The sequence below is a fragment of the Pan troglodytes genome, chromosome 13 (assembly GCF_028858775.2).
Source record: "Pan troglodytes isolate AG18354 chromosome 13, NHGRI_mPanTro3-v2.0_pri, whole genome shotgun sequence".
Lineage (NCBI taxonomy): Eukaryota > Metazoa > Chordata > Mammalia > Primates > Hominidae > Pan > Pan troglodytes.
Genome location: NC_072411.2, coordinates 39428359 through 39444108, shown reverse-complemented (window position 1 = coordinate 39444108; position 15750 = coordinate 39428359). Strand labels below are relative to the sequence as shown.

Below are 15750 nucleotides of genomic sequence, written 5' to 3'. Positions count from 1 at the left end.
GCTGAAGAGTAAAATGCACACTATACCTGTGAGCTGTCGCCGCCTACTTTTTGTGGCTTCACAGTTCGTGGAGCAGGGTGTAAACTTGGACCAAGCAGTGAAGGTGCAGTCTTCTCGACATGGGACCGTGCATTCTTGCACAAGGAGAGGCATGCCGTTTGTCTGCTTGAGGCATTCCATCATTTCTGCTGACCGGTTGTCATCAGAGATGCATGAGACAGCTGAAAAAAAGCATGAATTCTTTTGTTACTATTTTGATTAAATCAGTCAGCTGCTGGTTCTTTGACAAGACAGCAGAATCCCCCAATGTTTAAAAACTTGGGCTTCACAAATGGTGCAAATGGTGTTCAACATAGCTAACCTTATTTCTCTCTGGAAATTAAATTTTTATTGTTGCCATTGGAGGTATTTGAGGATTTAATTGGTTTCATTATTAATCCAAACCCTGCATCGACAGCAACCAACATAACTTCCAGTAATTTATTGTACTTCCTGCTCCTCAGCATCTAATCTCTAGAGATGATATAAAACTAAGAAAAGGAAACTATAAGAGTAAGATGATAACACAAAAAGGACGAAACTACTTTTAAAAAATCACATAGACTCCTCCTAGATGTCATTTTTTTTTTTTTGCTTGTTTAGATGGCACTTACAGAAGTAGACCTACACAGTCAGTATTTTTAAAGGAATTGCTGCTGTCTGTAAATAAACATTTTTCTCCTTATTAATTTTTAGGGACCAGTTAAAATTTTTATTTTTTTTCAAGCACAAGCATAATCTATTCAGATCATTTCCATTGCAAATATATTTTATGTTTTGAATTTTATTTTTCCATAAGTTATTGGGGTACAGGTGGTATTTTGTTACATAAATTCTTTAGCGGAGATGTGTGAGAACCTGGTACACCCATCACCTGAGCAGTGTACACTGCACCATATTTGTTGTCTTTTATCCCTCACTCCCCTCCCACTGTTCCCACCAAGTCCCCAAAGTTCATTGTATCATTCTTATGCCTTTGCATCCTCATAGCTTAGCTCCCACATATCAGTGAGAGCATACGATGTTTGGTTTTCCATTCCTGAGTTACTTCACTCAGAATAATGGCCTCTAATCTCATCCAGGTCACTGCAAATGCTGTTAATTCATTCCTTTTTATGGTTGAGTAATATTCCATCATATATATAATATATATACACTATATATGATCATATATATGATCACATATAGTATATATACTATATATGATCATATATATGATCATATATAGTGTATATATATAATATATGTGATCATATATATGATCATATATAGTATGTGTGTGTATATATAGTATGTGTGTATATATATAGGGTGTGTATATAAATATATAGTATGTGTGTATATATATTTTGTGTGTGTATATACATATATATGTGTGTGTGTGTGTGTGTGTATATATATATATATATATATATATATATATATATCTCAGAGTTTCTTTAACCACTCATTGATTGATGGGCATTTGGGTGGGTTCCACGATTTTCCTATTGTGACTTGTGCTGCTATAAACATGCATGTGCAAGTATCTTTTCTGAATAATGACTTCTTTTCCTCTGGGTAGATACCGAGTAGTGGGACTGATGGATCAAATGGTAATTCTACTTTTAGTTCTTTATAGCTTTTTTAGTTCTTTATAGCTTTTCAAAGTTTCTCTCACACACTTTTTCAACTAGGAACTCTCTAGTCGTTCCTTAAAATAATAATCGTGAGGTAACACATTCCTAAAATTTTGCTTAAATTTTTACTGAATTCTCTGGACTAATGGTATTTATTTTGTTTTATTTTATTTATGAATGAATGCACAATATTTTGGTTCATCTTTTTCACTCTGGTTAATTATAGACTCTCAAAGAATATACATTTATATTCTCTAGATCAACATTTCTCAACCTTGGCACTACAGAAAATTTAGATTGGACAGTTTTTTTTTGTGGGTGTGTAAATAAGTGTTGTGCATGGTGAGATATGTAGCAGCATCTCTGGCCTCTACCCATTAGATGCCAGTAGCATCCACCCCTCTTAAGTGGTAACAATCAAAACTCTCTCCAGGCATTGCCAAATGTTCCCTTGGGGGCAAAATTGCCACAGTTGAAAACACCTCTTCTAATTCCTAACCATGGATGTATATGAGAATACACAGATTCCATGGTACCACTTCAGATCTTCCATATCAACATCTCTGGGTGAGAAACCAGGGAATACCTTTGTGTTTAAATGGCTCACATAATTCTGGTCTACCCTGTCTACCGACTACCCATATTTGGCATGATGCCTTAGACACGCTGTATGTTAATGGATATTTGCTGAATTCATCATTCTAAAGAAATCATAGTTTAGGATCACTTTTTTACAGTTCTTTAAAATCTGCTATGTGAAAGGAACAAAAAGACCACAGCTTAGGATCATGTTGTTAAAAACTTTTTATATAAAATTCTCTTATGTAGGATAAGTGTACATATGGGCTCCTTTCAGATGCCCATTCTTCTTATATTCTGAATTCAGTTCTTTATTCTGAGCACATCAGATAATATGTCTGTCTGAACACCATAAATCTATCTTTTTTTATTTTTATTTTTTTTTAGAACTGGTGAAAGCCAAACCCATCTAATGCTTTAGAACCAAGGAATTAGCTAAGATGACAATGGATGCACACACAATACTTTCCAGTTTGTACATCTGCTCTGTGGCAGGTGGAGCTATTCATTCATTCTGAATATTTTTTGTTTTCGTTTTTATCCACGTCGCAGGGACAAAATCCATCACACATCAAGCCAACATCACCTGCATTTTCTTTGTTGGGAATATTACAGCCATTAATGATGAATACAGCAAGACATTTTATCTCAAGTAGGGTACAAGCAAATGTTCTTTGAATTGCTTGTTTAGATAACCAATTTAGAGTTAATTTAGAGGACTTTTATCTTGCCAAGTTAATTTTTTTTTCCAAAATGACAATGCACTGAATAACATGAAGACACATTTTAAATACTTTCAAAAGCATTGCTATGTGAAATTTAAACCTTTTTTTTTTTTTTTTTTTTTTGAGATGGAGTTTTGCTTCACTGCACAGGCTAGAGTGCAGTGATGCGATCTCAGCTGACTGCAACCTCCGCCTGCTGGGTTCATGCAATTCTCATGCCTCAGCCTCCAGAGTATCTGGGAATACAACTGTCCACCATGCCTGGCTAATTTTTTGGTATTTTTAGTAGAGATGGGGTTTCATCATGTTGGCCAGGCTGGTCTCAAACTCTTGACCTCAAGTGATCTGCCCACCTCGACCTCCCAAAGTGCTGGGATTACAGGTGTGAGCCACTATGTGCTTGATGTATATAAATAACATTTTTTCAATTATAATAAATTATTTTAGAATATTTTATTCACATTTCTTTTGAATATGTTTATAATTTAAAAGCTATGATAAACCAAATTGAATGATGTTTTCAAGTTCTAGAAACTATCTAAATTAGAATACACTGCATTTACAGAGATCTATATCGAACTTTTCAAATTAATAAAGGAAAGCATAAGAAATTAAGAAAGAATAGCTATAGAGTAGGGTGGAATTCACACATATTGTAGTCAAACGGTAATAATTGAAAATTTCAAGTCTAAACAAGGAGCTATCTGAACTAAGATAAGTTATTTAATTCTTCATGCCCTAGTATTTTCATCTTTAAAATGAGTATCACAAGACTATAACAAAGTCTAGTGAGAATTCTTAAGACAATGTCTCACACTAAGGAGCTTGATAAATGCTATTAATTATTACTATCCTTTATATTTGTTTTTAAATAAAGTAGGCTGATCATTCTCCAAGCAAGTATATGTACACACATTCTCCACACCATGCCTCATTTGTTTCTTGGTCATCCTTAGTATGTGAAGAATAAAGGTAAGGAGAAAATATTTTTGCACCTTCGCCGGATTTGGTGCTAGATTTGTAAGCATCAGTAATGAACCAATAGCTCAGATATGGTGAAGACACATTCACTGAATTAACAGGGCTGTGCAGAGCAAATCAGTTTGTTTTTCTTTATAAATTGGTATTGTAAAGTAGTTTAATGGAGGCATTTGGGTTTTCTAAATGCCACCAAATGCACGCAAAGTTAGGACATGATGTTTGACAGCATCCACATTAGCCTGAAGACCACAGCTCTCTTAATGGTAACCCAAGGATGAAGGCCATTGAAAAACTGCAGAGTTGAAGAAAAAAAAAAAAAGAAAGAAAGAAAAAACTCAGCAGCTACAGATCATGCAATCATCAGTTCAGACCAGGAATTAGTTTTCAGGTGTCTTCTGGTTCAGAATTCTAATTTATTTTCAAGTGTGAAAAGATCACTGGAAATGAAAACACTAAAAAGTTAAATGAAACATTTCCTTGTTGGGAATGTTCTAGTATAAAAGCAATCATTTTATTCATAAACATTAATTGAATTACTGTGTATTGAATTATACTAGAGGGTATGAAAATACTAAATAAATAGCAAGTAGGAAGGCTGCAGGGCTGGAAAATCAGCAAAGCACACAAAACAAACACACAAAGGAAATTAGAAAAGAAGACAATTAAGCATAAATGGGGATAATAAGTAACCACAGGTACAACCCAATTCAGAGGCCCCTTCCGTTGCACAACTCCTGGGGAAAGAGAGTTTAAAAACATATTAATTATACATTACATACAATATAATTCTGGGGCCAATATTAAAGATACATAGTGTCCTTAAATCAGAGAACATTTCTGAGGATTAAATCAGAAGTAGAAATCTACAGATAAAACTATAGGCTTTAAGATCCCACTCCTGCTGGCCAAGGCTGAAGCACTGGGACTACTTCTTCCTCACTGTGCTAACTCTTTGGCATGTCAGCGGTTTCACCTAAGCCACTCAATCAGGGGTCTGAGGACTGCCCCACCACTTCCATCAGGGCTGGCAAATGCCCCTGCCACTAGTGGGCCTGAATACAGGCTTGCACTATCTAGCTCCACCTACCTTCTTCCCCTGCTCCAGGACACAGCACAGGATCCAGGCCCCTGGGGTTCCATGGCCCAATCCACCACGTGAGACATCCGAGCACTTCTCCCAGGAAAGAGAGGTTGGGCATAAATCCTACCACTATCACTGCAGCTGGCTGTAACCTGCAAAAGCCATCTACTGGTCTGGAGGCCAGCCCACACAGCCCATTACAACAATTCCTAACACAAAAATCACAGTGATAAGGAAGAAGAAAAGCTTCTCATGACCACTGCCATCCCTCATTGCGTATGCCACCCCAGCTGCCCAAGAGGTCATCAGCCTGCTCATCCACCCAGTGTACCACTACTACAACTGCATTCAAGGAAGCTACCACACTAAAGCTATTTATAGCCAGGGAAATCATAGAGTCTTTGCCACTACATGTACCCAGAAGCAAAGCCAAATGACCCTACCCAACCATCATAGCCATATCTTCAGGAAAAAGTGCTCCTCCCAATAAAAGTAAATTCACAAATAAGAAGCTACTGTTGCTCTAGATGCGCAGAAATCAATGCAAACACACAAAAATCATGGAAAAAAAAAAAAACACAAGGTATTACAACATCCTCAAAGAAACATAGTAATCCTCCACCAGCAATAGATGCTAGCTAAAAAGAAATTCTCAAAATGCCAGATAATCAAAAGTACATGTTTTAGAGAAGCCCAATGCAAGAGATGCAAAAGAAATTAGAAAAGCAATTTAGGATATGAATGACAAAAACTAAGACAAAAAAATTAGAAAATCAATTTAGGATATGAATGAAAAAATTACCAAGGTGATAGATATGTTTATTTAAAAAAACAGAAATAATAGATCTGAAAAGTGCATTGAAGAAATTTCAAAATACATTAAAAATGTTAACAGTAGATTACACCCAGTAAAAGATCTCAGGACCTGAAGACACATCATTTGAAATAATCTAGTCAGACAAAAATAAAGAGAAAAGAATATAAATAATGAACAAAGCATTTAAGATGTTTGGAACTACGTAAACTGAACTTAAGAATTATCAGTATTTCTGAGGGAGAAGAAAAATAAAGAAGTTTAGAAACCTTATTTAAGGAAATAATTGATGAAAACATCCTTATTCTAGATGGTGATTTAGATATCCAGATACAGAAGGCCCAGCAATCCTCAAATACACTGCAAAAAAAGAAAAAAATCACCCTGATAATATCATCATCAGACTGTCTAAAGTCAAAAAGAAGAAAATAATTTTTAAAGCAGCAAGATAAAAGTGCCTAGTCATCTTTAAAGGAAACTCCATCAGACTAACAGCAGATTTCTCAGCAGAATACTCACAGGCCAGAAGAGAATGGGAAGGTGTTTAAAAACTGCTGAAAGAGGCTGAGTGTTATGCCTCATGCCTGTAATCCCAGCACTTTCAGAGGCCAAGGCTGGGAGATCATTCAAGGTCATGAGTTCGAGACCAGCTTGGCCAACATGGTGAAACCCCATCTCTACTAAAAATACAAAAATCAGCCAGGCGTGGCGGCGCGTACCTGTAATCCCAGCTATTCAAGGGGCTGAGGTAGGAAAATCGCTTGAATCCAGGAGGTGGATGCTGCAGTGAGCCAAGGTCACACCACTGCACTACAACCTGGGAAACAGAGCAAGACTTTGTGTTTAAAAAAAAAAAAAAGGGGGGGGGAGGAGCCAAGATGGCCGAATAGGAACAGCTCCAGTCTACAGCTCCCAGCGAGAGTGATGCAGAAGACAGGTGATTTCTGCATTTCCATCTGAGGTACCGGGTTCATCTCACTAGGGAGTGCCAGACAGTGGGCGCAGGTCAGTGGGTGCGCGCACCGTGCGCGAGCCGAAGCAGGGCGAGGCATTGCCTCACTTGGGAAGCACAAGGGGTCAGGGAGTTCCCTTTCCGAGTCAAAGAAAGGGGTGACAGACAGCACCTGGAAAATCGGGTCACTCCCACCCGAATATTGCGCTTTTCAGACCGGCTTAAAAAACGGTGCACCACGAGATTATATCCCGCACCTGGCTTGGAGGGTCCTACGCCCACGGAGTCTCGCTGATTGCTAGCACAGCAGTCTGAGATCAAACTGCAAGGCGGCAGCGAGGCTGGGGGAGGGGCGCCCACCATTGCCCAGGCTTGATTAGGTAAACAAAGCAGCCCTGAAGCTCGAACTGGGTGGAGCCCACCACAGCTCAAGGAGGCCTGCCTGCCTCTGTAGGCTCCACCTCTGGGGGCAGGGCACAGACAAACAAAAAGACAGCAGTAACCTCTGCAGACTTAAATGTCCCTGTCTGACAGCTTTGAAGAGAGCAGTGGTTCTCCCAGCACGCAGCTGGAGATCTGAGAACGGGCAGACTGCCTCCTCAAGTGGGTCCCTGACCCCTGACCCTTGAGCAGCCTAACTGGGAGGCACCCCCCAGCAGGGGCACACCGACACCTCACACGGCAGGGTATTCCAACAGACCTGCAGCTGAGGGTCCTGTCTGTTAGAAGGAAAACTAACAAACAGAAAGGACATCCACACCAAAAACCCATCTGTACATCACCATCATCAAAGACCAAAAGTAGATAAAACCACAAAGATGAGGAAAAAACAGAACAGAAAAACTGGAAACTCTAAAACGCAGAGTGCCTCTCCTCCTCCAAAGGAACGCAGTTCCTCACCAGCAACAGAACAAAGCTGGATGGAGAATGACTTTGACGAGCTGAGAGAAGAAGGCTTCAGACAATCAAATTACTCTGAGCTAGGGGAGGACATTCAAACCAAAGGCAAAGAAGTTGAAAACTTTGAAAAAAAATTAGAAGAATGTATAACTAGAATAACCAATACAGAGAAGTGCTTAAAGGAGCTGATGGAGCTGAAAACCAAGGCTCGAGAACTACGTGAAGAATGCAGAAGCCTCAGGAGGCAATGAGATCAACTGGAAGAAAGGGTATCAGCAATGGAAGATGAAATGAATGAAATGAAACGAGAAGGGAAGTTTAGAGAAAAAAGAATAAAAAGAAATGAGCAAAGCCTCCAAGAAATATGGGACTATGTGAAAAGACCAAATCTACGTCTGATTGGTGTACCTGAAAGTGATGGGGAGAATGGAACCAAGTTGGAAAACACTCTGCAGGATATTATCCAGGAGAACTTCCCCAATCTAGCAAGGCAGGCCAACGTTCAGATTCAGGAAATACAGAGAATGCCACAAAGATACTCCTCGAGAAGAGCAACTCCAAGACACATAATTGTCAGATTCACCAAAGTTGAAATGAAGGAAAAAAGGTTAAGAGCAGCCACAGAGAAAGGTTGGGTTACCCTCAAAGGGAAGCCCATCATACTAACAGCGGATCTCTTGGCAGAAACCCTACAAGCCAGAAGAGAGTGGGGGCCAATATTCAACATTCTTAAAGAAAAGAATTTTCAACCCAGAATTTCATATCCAGCCAAAATAAGCTTCCTAAGTGAAGGAGAAATAAAATCCTTTACAGACAAGCAAATGCTGAGAGATTTTGTCACCACCAGGCCTGCCCTAAAAGAGCTCCTGAAGGAAGCGCTAAACATGGAAAGGAACAACTGGTACCAGCCGCTGCAAAATCATGCCCAAATGTAAAGACCATCGAGACTAGGAAGAAACTGCATCAAATAATGAGCAAAATAACCAGCTAACATCATAATGACAGGATCAAATTCACACATAACAATATTAGCTTTAAATGTAAATGGACTAAATGCTCCAATTAAAAGACACAGACTGGCAAATTGGATAAAGAGTCAAGACCCATCAGTGTGCTGTATTCAGGAAACCCATCTCATGTGCAGAGACACACATAGGCTCAAAATAAAAGGATGGAGGAAGATCTACCAAGCAAATGGAAAACAAAAAAAGGCAGGGGTTGCAATCCTTGTCTCTGATAAAACAGACTTTAAACCAACAAAGATCAAAAGAGACAAAGAAGGCCATGACATAATGGTAAAGGGATCAATTCAACAAGAAGAGCTAACTATCCTAAATATATATGCACCCAATACAGGAGCACCCAGATTCATAAAGCAAGTCCTAACTGACCTACAAAGAGACTTAGACTCCCACACATTAATAATGGGAGAATTTAACATCCCACTGTCAACATTAGACAGATCAACGAGACAGAAAGTCAACAAGGATACCCAGGAATTGAACTCAGCTCTGCACCAAGCAGACCTAATAGACATCTACAGAACTCTCCACCCCAAATCAACAGAATATACATTTTTGTCAGCACCACACCACACCTATTCCATAATTGACCACATACTTGGAAGTAAAGATCTCCTCAGCAAATGTAAAAGAACAGAGATTATAACAAACTATCTCTCAGACCACAGTGCAATCAAACTAGAACTCAGGATTAAGAATCTCACTCAAAACCGCTCAACTACATGGAAATTGAACAACCTGCTCCTGAATGACTACTGGATACATAACAAAATGAAGGCAGAAATAAAGATGTTCTTTGAAACCAACGACAACAAAGACACAACATACCAGAATCTCTGGGACACATTCAAAGCAGTGTGTAGAGGGAAATTTATAGCACTAAATGCCCACAAGAGAAAGCAGGAAAGATCCAAAACTGACACCCTGACATCACAATTAAAAGAACTAGAAAAGCAAGAGCAAACACATTCAAAAGCTAGCAGAAGGCAAGAAATAACTAAAATCAGAGCAGAACTGAAGGAAATAGAGACACAAAAAACCCTTCAAAAAATTAATGAATCCAGGAGCTGGTTTTTTGAAAGGATCAACAAAATTGATAGACCACTAGCAAGACTAATAAAGAAAAAGAGAGAGAAGAATCAAATAGACACAATAAAAAATGATAAAGGGGCTATCACCACCGGTCCCACAGAAATACAAACTACCATCAGAGAACACTACAAACACCTCTATGCAAATAAACTAGAAAATCTAGAAGAAATGGATAAATTCTTCGACACATACACTCTCCCAAGACTAAACCAGGAAGAAGTTGAATCTCTGAATAGACCAATAACAGGAGCTGAAATTGTGGCAATAATCAATAGTTTACCAACCAAAAAGAGTCCAGGACCAGATGGATTCACAGCTGAATTCTATCAGAGGTACAAGGAGGAACTGGTACCATTCCTTCTGAAACTATTCCAATCAATAGAAAAAGAGGGAATCCTCCCTAACTCATTTTATGAGGCCAGCATCATTCTAATACTAAAGCTGGGCAGAGACACAACAAAAAAAGAGAATTTTAGACCAATATCCTTGATGAACATTGATGCAAAAATCCTCAATAAAATACTGGCAAAATGAATCCAGGAGCACATTAAAAAGCTTATCCACCATGATCAAGTGGGCTTCATCCCTGGCATGCAAGGCTGGTTCAATATACGCAAATCAATAAATGTAATCCAGCATATAAACACAGCCAAAGACAAAAACCACATGATTATCTCAATAGATGCAGAAAAAGCCTTTGACAAAATTCAACAACCCTTCATGCTAAAAACTCTCAATAAATTAGGTAATGATGGGACATATTTCAAAATAATAAGAGCTATCTATGGCAAACCCACAGCCAATATCATACTGAATGGGCAAAAACTGGAAGCATTCCCTTTGAAAACTGGCACAAGACAGGGATGCCCTCTCTCACCACTCCTATTCAACATAGTGTTGGAAGTTCTGGCCAGGGCAATCAGGCAGGAGAAGGAAATAAAGGGCATTCAATTAGGAAAAGAGGAAGTCAAATTGTCCCTGTTTGCAGATGACATGATTGTATAACTAGAAAACCCCATCATCCCAGCCCAAAATCTCCTTAAGCTGATAAGCAACTTCAGCAGTCTCAGGATACAAAATCAATGTGCAAAAATCACAAGCATTCTTATACACCAATAACAGACAAACAGAGAGCCAAATCATGAGTGAACTCCCATTCACAATTGCTTCAAAGAGCATAAAATACCTAGGAATCCAACTTACAAGGGATGTGAGGGACTTCTTCAAGGAGAACTACAAACCACTGCTCAAAGAAATAAAAGAGGATACAAACAAATGGAAGAACATTCCATGCTCATGGGTAGGAGGAATCAATATCGTGAAAATGGCCATACTGCCCAAGGTAATTTACAGATTCAATGCCATCCCCATCAAGCTACCAATGACTTTCTTCACAGAATTGGAAAAAACTACTTTAAAGTTCATATGGAAGCAAAAAAGAGCCCGCATCGCCAAGGCAATCCTAAGCCAAAAGAACAAAGCTGGAGGCATCACACTACCTGACTTCAAACTATACTACAAGGCTACAGTAACCAAAACAGCATGGTACTGGTACCAAAACAGAGATATAGATCAATGGAACAGAACAGAGCCCACAGAAATAACGCCGCATATCTACAACTATCAGATCTTTGACAAACCTGAGAAAAACAAGCAATGGGGAAAGGATTCCCTATTTAATAAATGGTGCTGGGATAACTGGCTAGCCATATGTAGAAAGTTGAAACTGGATCCCTTCCTTACACCTTATACAAAAATCAATTCAAGATGGATTAAAGCCTTAAACCTTAGACCTAAAACCATAAAAACCCTAGAAGAAAACCTAGGCATTACCATTCAGGACATAGGCATGGGCACGGACTTCATGTCCAAAACACCAAAAGCAATGGCAACAAAAGACAAAATTGACAAATGGGATCTAATTAAACTAAAGAGCTTCTGCACAGCAAAAGAAACTACCATCAGAGTGAACAGGCAACCTACAAAATGGGAGAAAATTTTCACAACCTACTCATCTGACAAAGGGCTAATATCCAGAATTTACAATGAACTCAAACAAATTTACAAGAAAAAAACAAACAACCCCATCAAAAAGTGGGTGAAGGACATGAACAGACACTTCTCCAAAGAAGACATTTATGCAGCCAAAAAACACATGAAAAAATGCTCATCATCACTGGCCATCAGAGAAATGCAAATCAAAACCACAATGAGATACCATCTCACACCAGTTAGAATGGCAAACATTAAAAAGTCAGGAAACAACAGGTGCTGGAGAGGATGTGGAGAAATAGGAACACTTTTACACTGTTGGTGGGACTGTAAACTAGTTCAACCATTGTGGAAGTCAGTGTGGCGATTCCTCAGGGATCTAGAACTAGAAATACCATTTGACCCAGCCATCCCATTACTGGGTATATACACAAAGGAGTATAAATCATGCTGCTATAAAGACACATGCACACGTATGTTTATTGCGGCATTATTCACAATAGCAAAGACTTGAAACCAACCCAAATGTCCAACAATGATAGACTGGATTAAGAAAACATGGCACATATACACTATGGAATACTATGCAGCCATAAAAAATGATGAGTTCATGTGCTTTGTAGGGACATGGATGAAATTGGAAATCATCATTCTCAGTAAACTATCGCAAGAACAAAAAACCAAACACCGCATATTCTCACTCATAGGTGGGAATTGAACAATGAGATCACATGGACACAGGAAGGGGAATATCACACTCTGGGGACTGTGGTGGGGTGGTGGGAAGGGGGAGGGATAGCATTGGGAGATATACCTAATGCTAGATGACGAGTTAGTGGCTGCAGCGCACCAGCATGGCACATGTATACATATGTAACTAACCTGCACAATGTGCACATGTACCCTAAAACTTAAAGTATAATAAAAAATAAAAATAAAAAAAAAAAGGCCGGGCGCGGTGGCTCACGCCTGTAATCCCAGCACTTTGGGAGGCTGAGGCGGGTGGATCACGAGGTCAGGAGATCGAGACCATCCTGGCTAGCACGGTGAAACCCCGTCTCTACTAAAAATACAAAAAATTAGCCGGGCGTGATGGTGGGCGCCTGTAGTCCCAGCTACTCGGGAGGCTGAGGCAGGAGAATGGCGTGAACCCGGGAGGCGGAGCTTGCAGTGAGCCGAGATCGCACCACTGCACTCCAGCCTGGGCGACAGAGCGAGACTCCGTCTCAAAAAAAAAAAAAAAAAAAAAAAGCTGGAAGAAAAAACCTGCAGCCAAGAATTTTTACCTAGTAAGATCAAGCTTCATAAATAGAGAAAAATAAAGTGTTTCCCAAATAAGCAAATATTGAGGAAACTCGTTACTGTCAGACCGGTTCTACAAAAAATCTTTAGGATTTTTAGGAATCTTTAGTATTCCTAAACATGGAAATGAAAAGTTGATATTTACCACTGTAAAAACATAAAAAGTATAAAACTCACAGGTCTTATAAAATAATCACACAAAGAAGGAAGAGAAAGGAATCTAATGGCAACACAACACAATTTCACCTAAAGACAATTTCACCTAAAGACAAATATGACAGGAGCAAAACCTCACATGTAAGTATTAACTTGAATGTAAATAGATTAAATTTACATTCCTTTTAAAAGACATAGATGGATTAAATTTATGCTCCTCCTAAAATATATAGATAAGCAGAATGAGAAAAAGAAAAGATGATCCAACCATATATTGCTTATAAAAAACTAACTTTCTCTCTAAAGACACATATGGACAGAAAGAAAAGAGGTGGAAAAAGATATTCCATGCAAACAGAAACCAAAAGGGAGCAGAGTAGCTATATCAGATAAAATAGACTTTAAATAAAAAACAGTTTATGAAAAGACAAAAATGATCACTATACAACGATAAAAGGATCAGTTCAGTAAGAGGATATAACCATTCTAAATATATATGTACCCAACACCGGAACACCCAGATTCATAAAATAAATATTACTAGAACTCCAGAAAGAAAGAGACAGCAATACAATAATAGTAGGGGATTTAAACATCCTACTCACAGCATTAGACAGATCATTAAGACAGAAAAGCAACAAAAAACAATGGATGTGAATTGGACTTTAGACTAAATGAACCTAACAGATATTTACAGAACATTCTACCTAAATGCACCAAATGCAGAATATGCATTCTTACCAGCACATGGAACATTCTCTAGGACAGACCACATTGTAGGCTGAAAACAAGCCTCAACAAATTTTTAGAAATCGAAATCATATCAAGTATCTTCTCAAGCCATAGCAGAATAAAACTAGAAAGGGGTGGTAACAAGAGGAACTTTGGAAACTATACAAATACATGGCAATTAAACAACATATTCCTAAACGATCCTGGGTCAAGGAAGAAATTAAGATAGAAACTTAAACCGTTTTTGAAACAAATAAAAATGGAAGCACAACATACCAAAACTTGTTGGGTACAGCAAAAGTAGTGCTAAGAAAGAAGTCTGTAGCATTAAATGCCCACATCAAGAAAGTATAAAGATCACAAAGTTTAAAGCTAATATTCCATCTCAAGGAACTAGAAAAGCAAGAATAAACCAAACCTAATGTTAACAGAAGAAAAGAAATAAAAAGATCAGAGCAGAACTAAATAAAAGTAGCATGCAAAAGAGTAACAAAAAAAGAAGTTGGTTTTTTTTTTTTTTTGAGACCGAATGTCTGTTGTCCAGTCTGGAGTACAGTGGCATGATCTCAACTCACCACAACCTCCGCCTCCTGGGTTCAAGTGGTTCTCCTGCCTCAGCTTCCCAATAGATGGGAATACAGGCACATGCTACCATGCCCGGCTAATTTTTGTATTTCTAGTAGAGAGAGGGTTTCACTATGTTGGCCAGGCTGGTCTCGAATCCCGGATCCTTGTGATCTGCCCGCCTTGGCCTCCCAAAATGCTGGGATTACAAGCATGAGCCACCGCACCTGGCCTGTTCTTTAAAAAGATTAAAAAAATAGTTGATAAACCACTAGCTGAACAAACCAAGAAGAAAGAAGATCCAAATAAACATAATCAGAAATGAAAAAAGGGACATAACAACTGATACCACAGAAATACAAAAGATCAACAGATACTATTAAGAAAAAACTATACGCTCACAAATGAGAAAACTGAGAGAAAATGGATTAATTCCTGAAACATACAACCTCCCAAAATGAAACCAAGAACAAACAGAAATCCTGAACAGACTAATAAGAAATAATGAGTTTGAAGCAGTAATATAAAGTCTCTCAACAACAACAAAAAGCCCAGGATCAGATGGATTCACAGATGAGTTTCACCAAACATATGAAGAACTGATATTAATCCTCCTGAATACTACAACAACAACACACACACACACACACCCCATACCACACTACAAATATCCCTGGTGAACATAGATGCAAAAATCCTCATCAAAATGCAAGCAAATGAAATCCAACATCACATCAAAAAATACACCATGATCAAGTGGGTTTCTTGCTAGGGATGCAAAAATGGTTCAACATATGCAAATCAACAAATGTAATACAGCACGTAAAGAGAATTTAAGACAAAAACTACTTGATCATCTCAATAGACAGAAATAACATTTGATAAATCCAGCATCCCTTCATAATAAAAACTCTCAACACATTAGGCACAGATGGAACATACCTCAAAATAATAAAGACCATGTATGACAAACTGAGAGCTAACATCATACTAAATGGAGAAAAGTTAAAAGCATTTCCTCTAAGAACTAGAACAAGACAAGGATATCCACTTTTACTACTTTTATTCGATGTAGTACTGGAATTCCTAGCTAGAGAAATCAGGCAAGAGAAAAAAATGAAAGGCATCCAAATTGAAAAAGATGTCAAATTGTTTCTCTTTGCAGATGACATGATTTTATATTTCAAAAAACATAAAGAT

At 38.4% G+C, this 15750-nt stretch overlaps 1 protein-coding gene across 2 annotated transcripts in view; it reads right to left on the bottom strand.

Annotated features, from left to right (window-relative positions):
• THSD7B (thrombospondin type 1 domain containing 7B) overlaps positions 1 to 15750 on the bottom strand; it is a 908985-nt gene that overhangs the window by 272921 nt on the left and 620314 nt on the right. For both annotated transcript variants that reach the window (XM_054679008.1, XM_009443389.3), the window contains exon 13: positions 27 to 221. In XM_054679008.1, coding sequence (XP_054534983.1) covers positions 27 to 221 — 195 coding nt within the window. The remainder of the gene's footprint in view (positions 1 to 26; positions 222 to 15750) is intronic.